This window comes from Squalius cephalus (assembly GCF_949319135.1).
Source record: "Squalius cephalus genome assembly, chromosome: 3".
NCBI lineage: Eukaryota > Metazoa > Chordata > Actinopteri > Cypriniformes > Leuciscidae > Squalius > Squalius cephalus.
In genome coordinates, this window is record NC_137124.1 from 53,224,680 (window position 1) to 53,242,173 (window position 17,494).

The 17,494-nt window shown below is 35.6% G+C and overlaps 1 protein-coding gene across 8 annotated transcripts in view; it reads left to right on the forward strand.

Annotated features, from left to right (window-relative positions):
• usp53a (ubiquitin specific peptidase 53a) overlaps positions 1 to 17,494 on the forward strand; it is a 53,022-nt gene that overhangs the window by 23,986 nt on the left and 11,542 nt on the right. For all 8 annotated transcript variants that reach the window (XM_079865455.1, XM_079865453.1, XM_079865454.1 and 5 more), the window contains 5 exons: positions 3,611 to 3,779; positions 5,889 to 6,038; positions 8,759 to 8,893; positions 13,272 to 13,968; positions 15,740 to 15,807. In XM_079865455.1, coding sequence (XP_079721581.1) covers positions 3,611 to 3,779; positions 5,889 to 6,038; positions 8,759 to 8,893; positions 13,272 to 13,968; positions 15,740 to 15,807 — 1,219 coding nt within the window. The remainder of the gene's footprint in view (positions 1 to 3,610; positions 3,780 to 5,888; positions 6,039 to 8,758; positions 8,894 to 13,271; positions 13,969 to 15,739; positions 15,808 to 17,494) is intronic.

The following is a 17,494-nucleotide window of genomic DNA, read 5'->3' on the forward strand; positions in this document are numbered from 1 at the left end:
CAGCCTTTTTCTTTGTGCAAAATATATTTGTCTTTTGATTTTGAGGTCAACGTGTTATTGTCATTCTATTTGTTCGTTTAAAGATTATTTTGAAGTAGTAGTTAAATTTTTAACTTTGATTTATGTAAACACTCATTATTACCTGCCTAAACAGTCACTATTAAGTTAACAGCCTAAACGGTCACTAATTACCACCAGATAAAAGATTGGGATGGGCAGCCAGCAAGAGTGAAAAAAGTCGAGATCCAGTGTAGTGGTGCATGGCCCGTATCTCTTCATCAATCTGTCAGTAGTGTGCGACTTCTGCTTGCGTGTGCACTTCAGCTCTCACTGGGCTAGTGGTGCCCGTCGCTGCCGCCAAGATGGATCACCCTCACACACACACGCGCACACACACACACAGTATGTGCATTACAGTAGATGTTTGTTTGCTAACTTACAGTATAGAGAGAACTTATCATATTTTTTTTCACATGTCTTAACTTAATTACAGCTGTTTTGTTGATTAGTTTTTTTTTAAGCATATCTTAATTAATCTCCTTTATTATCTTCCCTGCTCCTTTTTTGCTTTGCATTTTGACCAACACAGGCTCATTGGAAAAACATGCCTCTACTTACATGTTTGCAAAACTCAAACTTACTAATACATACAAATCACTGCAGTTTCCAGATGAAATGAACACTAGAGGCAATAAAACATCAACAACTTTTTATTCCTTTTCACACAAATTACGATTACTGGGGCAGATTATCAATTAATAAAGACTTTTCACGTAGTTTCTCGCACAGCAAAGGTTTTGAGGTCAAAACATTTTATTATGTATGACTTCAAAAACAATGTTATGACATTTTACCATAGAGCATGATTTGTAAACTAATACATTTTGATGTTTACATCACATAACCAGCTCCATATATTTGACTTTTCTGACATGGCAAACTTGCTACGTAGCTCACCTTGTACAACATTGCACTTGCGATGAGGAACGCTCAAGTAGTAGTCCCGTGAAACATGAGTCACGATAAAAGGTCCCGCTCCTGCCCAAAACTTTCACGTTTACTTCTGTTCCCAGTGACAAAAGCCTGTAGGAAGAAAGGAAGTTTTTCGTTCTGGTGCTATAGGCTTTTCTCTTTCTTTTTTTTTTTCAATTTCCACACACAACGCTTTAGATCACCAGTGACAGTTGTTATTATTAGGTAATTATATTTCGCGGGAGCCCACAAGTCATTACTTTTTCCCGCTTCCCACACACACACATCAGTATCTTACCTCGCACACCCTCACTCAGCAATTCCGAACTTTTCCTGGGCCACACTCTGGGATTGCAGACCTCTAGTACAATCAAGCTAAACTGTGTTTTTTTGTGTGTCACGTTTGCTTTTGTTAACACTATCGGGTATGTTTAAAGGGTTAGTTCACCCAAAAATGAAAATTCTGTCATTACTTACTCACCCTCGTGTAGGGCTGCAACTAACGATTATTTTGATAATCGATTAATCGGTCGATTATTTTTACGATTAATCGGTTTATGTACTTATATTTTAGTTTTGCCCATTTTTTCCCAAGTAAATTATTAATAAAGGGTCTTTATCATTCAACATAGACTTTTTAGAGATTTTAACCATTTTGCATGGTCATATCCTCATCAAAAACATACCTGGAGTTGTGTTTTATTATGTGTTAGTAATCCTTTGTCGAACTCTTCTGCAATCAAAACACTGACCCATACGTACTCTAGCAGATTTCACAAGGAGATTTCAAATAATGTTTTCACCATGGCTGTCCTTAGGGCTACTAAAGTAGTTTAACATCCCGAACAAAGCTTATTAAGGAATCTTTCAGAACATATTTTCATGAAGAATAAGAATAAAACAGAATAAAATGGCATTTTATTATTTTTTTCCTGTAAACACACAGCTTATACCTGGGAAACAGCTTTATAGCTTATGCTGTTAAATTGTAAACAATCCTTTGAATAAAGTGCCAATGGCATGAAACCTGAATGGAATTCACATTTTAAAATAAAATTTAAAGTAAAATCCATCAGAAGGTTGTCCAGAAAAAAATTGGACACACACAAATAACCTGCTGTATGAAAAAGAGCAGTGCATACTTAGAAAAAAAGTGCATTTCAAATACATTTAAACATTTACCTCTCTCATTCAGTCATAATTAGGCTGCAAGACTGAATTATGAACTGGTAAACGACAAACTGATCACAGAACATGTTTGTAAAGCTTTAAACAGCAATGTTATCAGCTTTTACGACTAAACATTTGCAAACAACATTGTACTGCAGAATCTGCGTATCAATTGATTTTGATTAATATGCGCGAGGGAGAGAGAGAGCAAGACAGCGCTCGGGTGAGTGCGCGCGCGCGGCCGGGGCTCGCTCGCTCTCTCTCTCTCTGCTCGTTCATATGCAAATGATACACTTTCACTATATGATAGTTAGACTGTGCAATTAATTATTTTTTCTGAGAGAAGCCAGCTTCTATTGAAAATGAATGACTTCCGGTAACTTTGGAAGCTCAAGTCGGCGGCGGTGTGAACGTACAGTTACTCCACTGCCACCTGTCTCCGCCATCTCGCTGAATGCTGCAGACAGAGACGCTGTGCGGGACGCACGTGACATAAAACGAGGCCAGCTATTGGCTATTCGCTACTTCTCCTGCTGTACTGGCTGAGTAAAACCTCCGATGGCTCATTACTGCCACACTTTGGTCACCGCAGATTTAAAATATGCACGAAATGAGCCGCTTACGGCAAATAAAAGTTATTTAGCAACTAATCGATGACTAAATTAGTTGACAACTATTTTAATAATCGATTTTAATCGATTAAATCGATTAGTTGTTTCAGCTCTACCCTCGTGTCGTTCCAAACCCGTAAGACCTTAGTTCATCTTTGGAACCACAAATTAAGTTTTTGATGAAATCCGAGAGCTCTCTGATCCCTCCATAGACTGCAACGTCATTGCAACTTTCAAGGCCCAGAAAGGTAGTAAAGACATCGTTAACATAGTCCATGTGACTACAGTGGTTCAACCTTAATGTTATGAAGCGATGAGAATACTTTTTGTGCGCGAAACCCCCCAAAAATAACGACTTCATTCAACAATTTCGCGATACATAAAACAACCAACGTAATAAAACGTTGCCAGGTTCACCTTTATCTGTTTTGGATAAAACTGAACATGGGCCACTCAGTGGACAATTCAGTGTCGTGAAACGTGCAAGACACAACGTAATATCATTTTGCAGAAATTTTCCAATGAGCCTGGTTTGCTTTAAGACTGTTCAGATAATTTTTTCTTCAATGGGAAGCACTGCGTCCACATCCTGCTTTCTAACTTTTCCTGCTTTTCACTCTCTCGCTTGCTCGCTCTTTCTTTCTTTCTCTTCTGTCTGTTAATTAAGAAGGAAGGTTACATCTGTTTGCCTAGAGAGACTTTGTAGTACAGCCTGCGTACTCTTACCTAAGCCTCCCTGAGGCATGCGTGCCTTCACGTCTAATAATAATCACTTTTTCATTGCTGTCTGTTTCACAGATGTACTTTACTAACGATACTAAAGAACTGTATAACTTGAATTTATTTATTTTTTTAAGGTGGGATCCAGGTGGAAAGATGTGGTCACCAAATGCATCAAAGGTCACTTCCAGCCTTTGCTTTTGTTCTACACTAACCCTGATGGCAGTTCTGTGATAACAGACGAGGCCCAGCGGAGCAACAGCAGTTCCGGACAAAATAAGAGCTCAATCAATGGAGACGCACCAGGTAGAAAACCTTTCAATGCAGTTCTATTGTATTCAGGTAAATTCAACACAAAAATGTAAAAAAAAAAAAAAAAAAAAGCATTTTCTTAGGGTCGCTGCAGTTGATTCTGCTTTGACATATTTTGAAACTCTTTTTGTTGCCAGTAAAAAAAAAAAAAGTAGAGATCACAGTTAGTTAAATATGTTATTTTATTTAGTGGTCGGCCGATTATCTATCTATCTATCTATCTATCTATCTATCTATCTATCTATCTATCTATCTATCTTCTTGAATCTGCAATCCTATTACAGTATTTTTCACAAATAAAGTAATTGTTTAAAAATATATGAGTAGTGAACAGTAAAAGAAAGTAAACACTGTAACACTCTGTAATCTGGTAATTTCGTGCGCACTGGTAATCATATTTTTTTCAAATAAAGACAAGGTAACACTAATTTTACATACAGCACACAATGAAACCACTGACACAGTGTGAAATTAGAGATTCTGCATTCACTTCACACGTGACGCACAGACTGACCATCACGCACAGTGACACGTTTATGCAGGCTACAAATGCACACTTCACAAGATCTCACAGCTGGATTTGATTTAATCTGCAAGGTTTGTGAAATTTAAATGTTTATTAGATATTCAGAGATTTGTTTAAAGGATATAGATGCGTATTTGCTGAACAGTTATTGAGAAAGTATTATAGCATAATTGTTTGTCTTTTCTTTTACTAATAATATAAAAGCAAACGCTTTACTTTTTCGCATACCGTTTACTTTCTTTGTTTAACAGTTCTGTCTAATGATGTATTAGATATGACTGTTAAACAGAGACCATAAACTAATGAAGACAGAGAATGTGAGAGCTATCAGGCGCTGCCGTTCTCAGTGCCGCTCATAAAAATGCACTTCGGCCAATCAGAAAAACTTATCGGCCGGTATTTTAAAAATGTCAAATATCAGCCGATATGTCGGTCGACCACTAATTTTATTAAATTAAAATATAACAAACAGTAATAAGGTTAATAATTAAATAATTCCTTTTAACACATTTAACAATGCATTTGACCTTTCATTCTGCATTAAAAAAAATGAGATTAATCTGTAAATTATTGAATCGATTGACAGCTCCAAATTTCTGATGGTGACTGTCTCAAAAAATGCTGCTCAAAATATAGGGTCCCACAAAATATAATAAAGTAAATAATGTTGTTCCACTACTGGGACACTGACAGTTAATAGGCTAAGTGCAAGTCGCATATCTGTAAAAACCTCACACGATAATATCACTATTTCTATTCTAATTTATTGTGCAGCCCTAGTTACATCATAGTGACAAATGTTTTTTCCTCTCTGAAAGGCAAGAACAAATATCCCTACTCAAGATTGTGTCCTTAAAACAAGACCCAAAATACCCAAGAATTTGTGTTACCTTGATTTTGTTTGTTTTTTTCTTCTTCAAAAATCTGTTGTTGTTAGGAGAGAGGATAATGTCAGTGTGAATCTGTCTAATGCTAGTATCGATTAGCACCAATTGACCGTTGTTTGCTATTTTTATATTCTGTGTATTAGCCAATGCATATGCAATTCAGTGTTTGCATTTCACTGCAAGTTGTAAGTTGTAATCTGTATGTAACGGTGTACGTGACAAATAAAATCTTGAATCCTAAATCAATGCTTAACTAGTTCCACTAGTATTGGTAGTAAATCTAAATGTAAACCTTGCACCACTTACAATGATGATTCACTACAAAACAAATTCATTTAGAAATAGCAATATTGTTTCTTTAGATTGTTAAACGTATGATGGATATTTAGTCAAATCCGTGTGTTGATTAGGTGTTAGAGCCTGTATTTTTATTTTACTGAAAATATTCATAAATGATAGTGCAAATATTAAATCATAATGAATACAAGTTAGAGCCTTTGAAAGCTGTGGGTGTTTTCTTCCTTCCTTCCCTTCCTTTCTGCCTCTTTCAATTTTTAGTTTTACTGAGATGCCAATCACTGCACATTTGTGTTGTGAACAAATAATATTAACAAATAAACATAGTAAAAAAGAACTATCAGTAGTTCTTAAAGCATTTTGTTTTTTTTGTTTAATTTTGTTGTCGCTTAGGTACTCCTATACTGAGTGGTAAGAAGTTGGAGTTGACTCGAGAAAACTTGACTGCTTTCTTCTCAAATCATGGTACTCTGAAGCAGAAGTCTCAGCCTCCATCTGTGTTCAGTCGTGGCAGTAACCAGACCAGTGGCGGCAGAGGGCCAGGTGAAAAATAACAATACAAAACACTTCAAACTACTTGAAATATGAACACCTCACATTTTATATTTGCTGTCACTGCATCTTACAGTGACTTACTGCTTATAGCTAGGACTATTATTCACTTTCATGCAGCAACTGCATTCATAATTGTCCACCCCCCTTTTTGAGCATTGATCTGAACTTAAATGGTTGTAATTGATGATTGCTTTGGAATACAGTCTTTATAAGTGTACTGTAAAACGATGAACTAAACATTTATTTTATTTTATATAGAACATGTATTTTACAAAATAAGTTATATATAAGTCTAAATTTGCTAGAACTTCAAAGCCATATGTCTAACCAAGTTGTGTTCCAAATTTGAAGTTGATATCACAAAAATTGAGCCTGCTAAAAGGTTTTTAAAGTACCGTTTCCATGGTAAGGCAATGCCTAATTTCAAGTTTTGAGTGTTTAAGTTTTTGGATGGTACCTAATTTATGATGATTACTAAAATATGTGATAGGGAAATAAGTCAATAAAAAAAAAAAATTAAGTGTCCAGCTACTCTGACAGTTAACAGGATCATTAAAAACCTCATAAGATAATATCACGATTTCTATTCTAATTTGATTAATTGTGCAGCCCTAGTTGCAACAGAGGGACAAATATGTTTTCCTCTTTAAAAGGCAAGAACAAATGTCCCTACTCAAGATTGTGTCCTTAAAACAAAAGACCCAAAATACCCATGAATCACCTTGATTTACCTGTTTCAGCCATCTCAAATCTCATGCCTTTTTTCATGAACGGTGCAGTGGTCAAAATGTTCTCTGTTGGAGGCAACACTGTTCCCCCGCAAAGTGTTTTAATACCCAGAGGATCAGAGAGAGAAGTACAGGATGTTTGAGCAAAGACAGACAAGACCGTCCTGCAGGGAGACGTATCGCCTCGTGCTCCAGTAGCCCACATTCCACTCTTATTACAAACCATAATGGCTCGATGCTTCTCTCTTTTTATTGCTGAAGTTTCCTCTCCACTAAAAGCTCTTAGATCAACTCTGTAATGGCTTTCTGTCCTTAGGCAGTGAAAATATTCCCTTTGGCTTGAGGAAGTAGCTTATAAAGTCGTGCAAAATGAGTCTTTTATTACAGTCCTCAGCGATTCAGGTGCTCAGATGCAATTCGAACTAAGTTTTAATAAAATGTGACATTAACTTACACTGCCAGTTTGTGCCAAGTCATTGCAATAAGTTTATTTCATGGACATGTTTACATTTGTTTTGACACTATTTTTAGGCAGTCTGAATCTAATATATAGTGGCACCAGAAAGTATTTATTCCTAAATCACACATGTATGAATGCCACTGCATTCGATTATAAAACAATATAAAATAGTTTTTCTCAGAACTAATTTCACTTTTTTTGAGCCATGTAGTTGTTTTGTTTTGTTTTCTTATCTTTGTTTGTTTTTTGGGGGGTTTTGTCTGTTGGGTTTTGTTTTTTGGGTTTGGTTTAGTTTGATTAGTTTGTTTTGACTTTGTTTTACTGTTTTGTTTAACAGACGCTTTTATCCTAAGTGGCTTGTAAGAGGAACAAACGCAACAATATTCGTAATGCACAATGTTTGCCTTTGTTTTTTGTTTTGTTTTACATTTATTTATTAGCAGATGCTTTCAGATGCTTTTTTTATCCTAAGCAACATGGAAAAAGAGGAACAAAAGCAACAATATTCATAATATAGTGTTTTGTGTTTGTTTTTTGCTTTGTTTGACTTTTTTTTTAGCTTTGTTTTGTTTTGTTTTACATTTATGCATTTAGCAGATGCTTTTATCCTAAGCGTCTTGCAAAAGAGGAACAAACGCAACAATCAATATTCGTTATATACAATGTTTGGCTTTGTTTTTTGTTTTGTTTTACATTTATGTATTTAGCATATGCTTTCAGGTGCTTTTTTTATCCTAAGCAACAAGAAAAAGAGAATCAAAAGCAACAATATTTGTAATATACAGCATTTTGTTTTGTTTTTAATGTGGCTTAGATGTTCAAGTACGTCTTGGGACCACTGTTAGAGTAAACTTCACAAAGTTCGGAAGGAGATCTGTATCTTTTAAGTATGTTCTGGAATGTAAGATGCGATCGCTGATGTTTTTCCAGCTGTATCTAGTAACCCCTCACTAAGAAACCGTTATGTGACTGACTGCCGTGTGTTTGAGGGCAAGAAATGTCCTTTCTCTTTTTGTTATCTGTCTCTCTCTCACTCTTTTGCTCTCTTGTAACACTTCACTGCTTTTCTCCTCCAGCACAGCAAAAAAAAACTGAAAAACACACACATTGATTGCCGTTAAGGCTCTACTGTCCTTCCCAGAAGCCTCAGGGGTGTATTTAAAGAGTGCAGAGGCCACACTTTATCTCACCATCCCAATGATCCTTAACTTCAAGTGTACTCTAATGCTTTATTTGAGGGTGCTGCATACGGATTTTACAGCTGACCCATAAAACATACTTGACAGTTTTTTTTAATGGCTGCATTAACATTTCAGAATTCCTGTAGAAAAAGTGCTCGATTTAGGCCTTGATATATGATCATTTATAGTAAAGCTAATGAATTCAAGCTATAGCAGAAACCTCATTTAGCAGGATATTTCTGGAACAGTCAATTTTAATCGTAAACTATTGCTTAAATTTGTAGAATTACATCTCTAGTGAAAGTGCTGCATTTGACCATATCCGTGTTTGTCTTACAGTGAAGATGAACTTGGATCCAAAGAGTCGAATCAGAGAGATTTTAAGGGAGCTGCCGAAAGAAGGCCTTCCCATCAACCTTATCAAGAAGGACTCGGACCGGTCACAGACAAGACCAGAAACACTGCGGAACCGGGGTAAGCATGTTACATTTTGACTGTTTTATGTACAAATATTTAAATAAAACGCCAGGCATTGTTGCAGCACCTCTCTTCCCAGTCTGTCAGAAACACTCTGTTTAGTTCTTGTCACTATGAAGCCCCTCCTTCTGAAAAGTGTAATGTGCTCTGATTGGTCGGCTGGACCAGTGTGTTGTTTTGGACAACCGCTTTGGAAACCGAGTTTCATCACACTACTAATGCAACTCAATCTGACCTTGCCCCTTTATTTTTTATGTAAATTATTTAAATGAGGAATATTGTGACGTGTTTGTTCCCAGAAGAAAACTCAAGACTATAATGGAGGTCTTTCAGGTGTTTACTGATATAGAGAATAACTCCTTTTGGAGTGACTTTGTGCTTTGTAACTTTTCAGACCTTTTTGATGCTCAAACAGCAACATTACACTCTAAAGAATGTTGAAAATGTAAAAAAAGAATTATAGGTCCTCTTTAAATATCTTCTCTGTCCTCCTTAGAGAAGCACATATGTGTGGTTGTTACACTCTGGGCTTTTAGCAGAGCTTTGGAGTGGAATAAACTAGCTCACAGTGCTCTGCTGGTCCTTATGTAACCCAGGGTCAGCGAGAAGTGTTAAAAACACAGATTACTTCTGACGTGTTCTCCATCCTCACGCTGAGTATTGTAATCTCTGTAACGGTTCCTCAGTCTAGCTTGCGCCCAGCTTTTTTCTTTTTCTTTTTTTTTTTTTAGCTCAAATTATTAATGGGTCAAACTGGGTGATGCAGTTATATTTTGAATATTGTCATGCACCTCTAAACAGAGAGTTCAGTAGATGGTAATGTAGTATTTTCGTTGTTTTATGGTGTGATACGTTTTTATTAGCATTTATTTTATATTTCATATTCATTTTTATTTTAAATTAATCACTCCTGCCATAGTCAGTAAAATAAACCAGATGACTGACAGCTATTGTATGTCCGCGTAACCAGAGGTAGAAAACTTTACTTATGTAAAAGTATTGCTACTTAAGAAATAATTTAGTAGAAGTTCTAGAAAAAAAAATATGGCTCCCAAGTAAGAGTAAATAAGTACTTTGCTGAAAAACTACTCAAGTTAAAATCGTTACGAAGTACTTGCGATGTGAGCATTGTGGAGTGCTAAACACTCATGTAATGTTTGTTTCATTCATACTGGAAGCCAGAGGGCGCCCTCACGCAGAAAGTCCACAAGTGAGATTCATAGAGCCATAAATCTTATGGCCTTCCAAGAAATTCCTTATATGGTCAAATGCATTAGATATCGCTACAGTTTAATAAAATGAAGAAAGATACGTTTTGACTGATCAAACATAAAGACAATAAACGCATGATTGCGATGATATTTTTATAATGTTTTATAACTGATTTTGAAAAGTAAGTCCACGTAAGATACTAATAATATTAGTATCTTATTAGTAATAATATTTTTTTAAGAAGGGCAAAGAAGGGTAGGTGAGAGGTTTGATCAAGGAAATTTGTAATTAAACCGTCAATAGAAATGTGTCATGAACTACAATTTTACACTCTGTTGTTGTTAATGTTGAGGTTGTTTCAGCTTCGTACAAAGTTTGCAATGTACATTTAGTTTACCTGCATTGTTAAAGAGGGCAGCTTTACTATTAAAGGAATAGTTCACTTAAAAATGAAAATTCTCCCATCATGTACTCACCCTCAAATTGTTTCAAACCTTTATGAATTTCTTTGTTCTACTGAACACAAAAGATGATATTTTGAAGAATGTCGATAACCAGACATGGGCCCCATTGACTTCCATAGTATTTGTTTATTTTTTTTCATACTATGCACCACTTGCATAACGACACTAATGCTGGATGAGGTCAGAGGTACTCACTCAAAGGGCCATAAAGGCTTTGCTGGTGCCTTTCTAATGAAACATGTTCATCAGATCAAGTCATCTGTTTTAGAAAAGATTGCTTGCTGAAAAGTAAGGACATCAGTTGTTTGTCTGAAGAGTGTGTGTGCCACAAATACAAATCATTTACTCACCCTCATTTCATTCCAAACTCGTATGGCTTGCTTTTTTATGTGGAATACAAAAGGAGGAATTTTGTGTTTATTAAATGGAAAAGAGTGGGTTAGTTCATCCAAAAATGAAAATGATCCCATAATTTACTTACCATCAAGCCATCCTAGGTGTATATGCTTTTCTTATATATTAAGTTATATATATATAAAAAAGCTTCCAAGTTTTAGAATGGGAGTGAATAGTACCTGAGATTTTGAAGCCCAAAAAAAGCTCATCCATCCATCATAAAAATAATCCATACGGCTCCAGGGGTTAATAAAGGCCTTCTGAAGTGAAGCAATGCGTTTCTGTAAGAAAAATATTCATATTTATAAATGTATAAACTATAATCACTGGCTTCCGGTAACTGAGTCGAGTTCCTGCGGAAGAGTGACCTCTGATCAGGTTGCAATCAGTTCATTTCAAATGCATTAACTTTTAAATGTAATATCAAATAACACACTACAGTTAAAATTATAATCAAGTACTTTATATGTGTTTTAGTATGTTAGTCAGCACATCAAAATGAGTGTACTTTAAAATACGACAAAAGAGTATTAAAACAATGATTTTAAAGTAAAACTTTTAATTTGACAAATTTAATTTAATTGGAACAAAAATAGATTAATTTGAAGTCATGAAAGTTTGCTCTCATTAAGTACAATTAAGTGGCCTCATTAATGTTATATTTTCTGTAAGCAGTTTATATGATATACATTAACACTTTATTTTAGTGTCTTTGTTACATGTGCTTACTGTAGTAAAAACAGTAAAATATGCATAATTACATGCAACGAATCCTAAACCAATCCATTATCCTAACTCTAATTATATAAATACAGGTTTATTATTACTCTGTACATAAATGTATAGTTACATTGTAACAAGGACGCCTTAAAATAAAGTGTAGCCAAATTTATTTTTAAGATTTTAGGTACACTACATTTGCACATTCAATACAATTAAGCACACTTACAGCATGGCACATTGGACAGTGCACATAGCTGGGCCATATAGACATGAGCTTATGGGGATCACAAAGTCATTTCCTCATGTGCAGTGAAACTGGCTCACCATATTGTGCAAGTGTCATGTGACCAACATTACCATCTCCTTTTATTGCTCATAAGCAGTAAAAGTGGTTTGCAAGCCAAGCTGCTTGACTTTGCTTTACCCTTTTTAAGTATGTATATGGCTTACTAATGGCTTTTTAGCCTTCAGCGTGTAGATCTCTGACCAGACTGCCTTCATCTTTTAGAAAGATAGCCGTGTAGGCTGTTTGAGAATTCATTATGCCATATAATTAGCATTTTCAGTGTGTGTGACGACCGCGAGTCAAAGTTACATTAATATCTAATGAGACAATGCTGTTTTTTAAAGCTCATAGGTACTTGGCACTAGGTGGAATGGGTCTATAGCAGTATGGATTTGCACTGCCGTGAAATTTCTATGCCAGCCTATTTAACAGTGCCAATATCAGCACTGTTCTGCCCAAAGAGAGTCACTCTTCCACCTTCACAAGAAAAAAGGTCATCCAGGCTATTAGTGCAACCTCGCATATGTTGGAGATGGATGAGTCTGGCCTGTAGGCTGGAAGCAGCATCTGTGAATTGTTTCTGTAATGTAAATGAACAATTTAATTACGCAGCTAAATTTGTGAGTGAACCAGGACTACATTCACACAGTTGCAATATGCACTTATTAGTCTGGTTTGGAAAGCCAAGTACAGTTTATATACAGTTTGGTCATGAAAGATTGACAACTCTTAAGTGCTGAACAGTTGAACTTAAGTGCATATGTTTCGGTTTTAAAATAAATGTATTTCAAATAAAGTTTATAATATAAAACAAAATATTTAAAAAAAAATTCAAATATGAATTAATTCACAAATATTACGTTTTTTGGATTGGTTTGTTGGATACACTGCATGACTTAAGCTATGAAATAGATTTTTTTTTTTTTAAATAAAAAAATTCAAAACGTAATAAAAGAAAAAAAAATGTTTTTTTTCTTCAATGTGATATTGTATCACCCTCACAGGGGTAAAACCATTTTAATAAAAAAAAAATAATAAGAATAATTTTACATTGTAATCAAGTCGTTGTATGTATGAACTGCTAATAGTTAATGGATCCAAATAAATAAATGGTTAGATGTCATGACACATCTGATAACTCTATTCACTGTGTATTATACAATAAATATTAGACCCCACTGAAGACAACCTTGAGTATCTTCAACCTTGAGTATCTTCAGTGCCAGTTGGGTTAAATTAGTAGGGTACATTTCCAGAGAATCAAGCAGTTTGTAACTCTGCATCTCATCCCCAGACTCAGCGCCTGAGAAGCCTTACGCACGCTCACTATCGCCTCCTGTGAATGGCTTCAAGAATCTGGAGTCACAACTGTACAGGAGCCAAGGCAGAGGTCCGACGAAAGCGGAGCACTGGCCTGTTAAGACCGCTCACTACAACCACGAACCACGCTCTCAGCCTCAGCCTCGCGTCCCGCTTCTTCCCCCCGCAGAGCATCGTCCTCGAAGGTTAGATGTGGGCAACGGCTACGAGACGGACAGCAGTCAGGGCTCTCGCAGCCGAGCCAATCGTGCGTGGAGGCCGATGCGAGAGGCACTTAATGTCGACAGCGTACTAAACACTGATAATAATCAAAACTCCCACAACTCTCGCAGACAGACCTTTAACCAGGAGAGCGAAGAGTTGCCATGGGGCCGACGTGAAGAACGCAAACCCAAGAGTTTAATGACAATTTTTGAGGACGAGCAGAAGCAGGACATGGGAAGCAGGAGCTCGCTGGAATCAGAGGGTCGAGGACTTCCAGAGCCGGACAGGGTTAAAACAAGCGTCAACAACCTCAACATTCGGACCGATAACTGGAAAATCCAGCGCACTGAATCTGGATACGAAAGCAGTGATCGTCTCAGCAACAGCTCAGCCAATCTGGACTCTCCTGTGGTGGAGAACTTGAGCAACAAAGAAATGCAATCCATACCCGAACCAAACCTTCCCAGGTAAGAACTAAAGTAATCCTCAATCAGGAAGAGCATCAAGACATTTGCATTTAAGACACATTGGGTGATAAATGTCACTGCAGTAGTGACATAAATCTGATTTACAAGACAAGAAATCAACATGAATTCAATATTAATTTGGGAGATTTCATGCACTCAGTTGTTTTAGGCCGCAGATAGGAGATTCACCGACAAGAAAAAGCAGGATTCATTTAAAGGGAAAGAAAAATTCTGTCATTAATTACGTTCCAAACCCATAAGACTTTCGTTCATCTTCGGAACACAAATGAAGATCTTTTTGATGAAATCTGAGCGATTTCTGTCCCTCCATTGACTATGCAACTACCACTTTGGACACTTCAAAAAGATCTTAAAGAGATCTTAAAACTAATATATGAATTGAGCGGTTTAGTCCAAATTTTCTAAAGAGACACGGTCGCTTTATATGATGAACAGATTGAATTTGGGTTGTCAATAGAGGAACAGAAAGCTCTCCGATTTTATCTAAAAGATCTTCATTTGTGTTCCGAAGATGAGCAAAAGTTGTAAGGGTTTGGAACGACATGAGGGTTAGTAAATGACAGAATTTTCATTTTAAGGTGAACTATCCCTTTAATAAAAAAAATTATCGATTAATTTTTTTTAATATACACTACTGTTCAAAAGTTTGGGCCATTTTTTTCTAATTTTTTTAAAAAAAAATTTAGCAAGGACACATTAATTTGATTAGTAATGAGTAATGACAGTAAAGACATTGATAATGTTACAAAAGATTTCTATTTCAAATAAATGCTTTTCTTTTGAACTTTCTATCCATCAAAAAATTCACGGTTTCCACAAAAGTATTAACCAGGACAACTGTTTTCAAACATTGGTAAGAAGAAATGTTTTATTAAAGCAGAAAATGAGCATATTATAATGATTTTTGAAGGATCATTTGAGATTGAATACTGGAGTAATGATGCTAATATTTCACAATATTGCTTTTACCGTTGGTTTTTTTTTTTTTTTTTTTTACAAGTTATCACCCTATAAAATACTTATCAGAAACATTTTCAAAAGAAATTGGAATCGGTAATATTTTTGAAAGAAGTGTATAGAGTAATTGTTTTTGTTTGCTTGCTTGTCTCTTTAAACCAAGTAAACAACATGCAAGATATGCCTATGAACAGTGTTGTGTTCAAGCTGTGTCGGCAAAGAACACTTTTGAATGTTTTTCTTTGTCAGATAAGGTATCAAATTCTTGTCTAGCTGTGCATATCTTGTTGTCATTGTGAATCAGAGTACACCATGTAGCAGTAATGTTAGGTGGAGGTGTTTACGTCATTGTTTAAGGTCTTAAAAAGGTTAGGCTTGGGAAGAACTAATGTGGACTGACTAAAGAGCTGGTCACACTAGATGACCGCCACAATAGTTTAAAGGGATAGTTCACCTGAAAATTAAAATTCTGTCAAAACAATTGAAATTTTTGGGTTAACTATCACTTTAAGTATGAAGTTTGCATTAAACTTGTATATTACTTTTGTGTGACAGAGCCAAAATTAGAGTTTTGTCCATGTTTGATTTTTAGCCAAGTTTAGATCCACTTTAGAACTTCTTTTCATTTTACACATTCAACAATATTTCAAGCTCACCAAATGTGAACTTAAAATGATCATGTGAAAGACTAAGATTTTAATGTGTATTCTAAAATCTAGTTTAACCACCCCTTAAGCCAAATACAACTTTGCATATACAACATTGCTGAGTTCAATGCATTGTGTATTTTTAGGGACCCAAACTACCAAAGGAGGTATGAGGATTCAAAGGCTGAGATCTCATCTTCGTCCATCTTCTACGGTAAGAACCCGCAGAGGCTTCTCAGTTAAAAGTGTTATCAGAAATTGCCTTTTCAAATCTAGTACACTACCTACTGCCTATATAGCAGCTGCCTTCTAAGGCCGCATGTTTAGATGACAACCTCTTAAGTGGATCAGTGTTATTATAGTATTTGTTCATGTTTTGAGTTAGCTTTTAATATTGTATTTGTAATATTGCAAAGCAGTATTCATTTTAATTTTAGCTGAAGTTAGCTGAATTTTATGTTCTTTTGTCTTTTTTTATCTTTTATCTTTTTTTTTTGTATTTTGTATTAATTATTTTAGTACTTATTTCAGTTAGTTCCCAAGGCAATATTTCAGATTTTTACATTTTATTTTAGCTTTATCCCAATTACCAATAATCGTTTTAGCTGGCAATAACAACACTGACATTGGTTTTTGAATGTTGGCATGTTGCAAAAATATGTTTGATGTTAGCATGGAAAACGAGTGCAAAGTGTGTATTTTGTCAATCTCTCACCCTTTGAAAGATTTCCCCACAGAGGCTGGGGGTCGATTAAAACCCCACACAGAGTGTTAAACAACCGCTATAGTCAGCTTAACACATAATAAATAATGATAAGAGCAAACAATTATTCATTAACTAACTAAGAATTACTGTTTTTGATGGTGAAGAAATTAAAATAAGAGTTCGAACCTCAACTGTACCGTGAAAACCGGCGTCGTTATTCAAAACCATTCATTAATTGAAATAAACTTCAACTAAAATATAAATATTAAATGAAAAACTTCAACTGAAAATTTGCCTCGGCAACTAAGTGGGTTTAAGAACTAAAATTATTAGAACTTAAATAAAGATAAATTCGAAATATAAAAAAAACTGGGAAAAGCACATAACAAAATTACTAAAACAAACTAAAATGAAAATGAAAACAAGAGTTAATTAAAAATATGAATAAATAATATATATATCTGTAATATGGCAGTGCGGCCTCAGACGACCCGTCACGGCTGTTATCAGCACTCTCGTTCCAGATGAACTGGTGAAGTGAAGGGTGCACATGGGGTCGTGTTTGGGGACGAATCATTTGTCCTGGTTGTCAGCGCTGGGAGCTGTTTGTGTATGTGTGAGTGTGTTGTGATGGCCAGGGTGGGGGTCTATTTACCCCGCTGTAGGTGGTTTATGGGAGCTTTATGGGCTGAAGAAGTGAAGCAGAAAGGACATCTCTCAGGCTGTGTCCTCTCGCTCGCCTTTAAGGGTGTTTCACTGCGACTCGAGCGTTGAAGTGTTCACTGCCGTGGGAAATAATGGATGTGCGTTCTTTTGACGGTAAATGAGTTGGGGGTCTTAGACAGTGAGAGATGCATGATGTTTATAATTTGGCAGACCCAGATGGCAGTCATTTAAACAGTAATACAATTCAGATATGTGTTTTACTTTCTTCTTCTTCTTTTTTTGAGCTGCAATATTACATTACATTTAATATCCAGTTGTATTTCAAAATTGATTTGACAGTCCTTTCCAAATGTCAGCTTGGAATTGGTTCAAATGTGTTGTGTGTGTTGCCTTTTTAAACTGGCCTTATTCCAATTGCCAATGGAGCAGAAATCATAAAAAATAAAATAAGAGAAAGTGTATTAAATAAAATCCTCACTACTACTACTACAAAATTAAATTAATATTAAATTGCCCCTCTTATGAAATG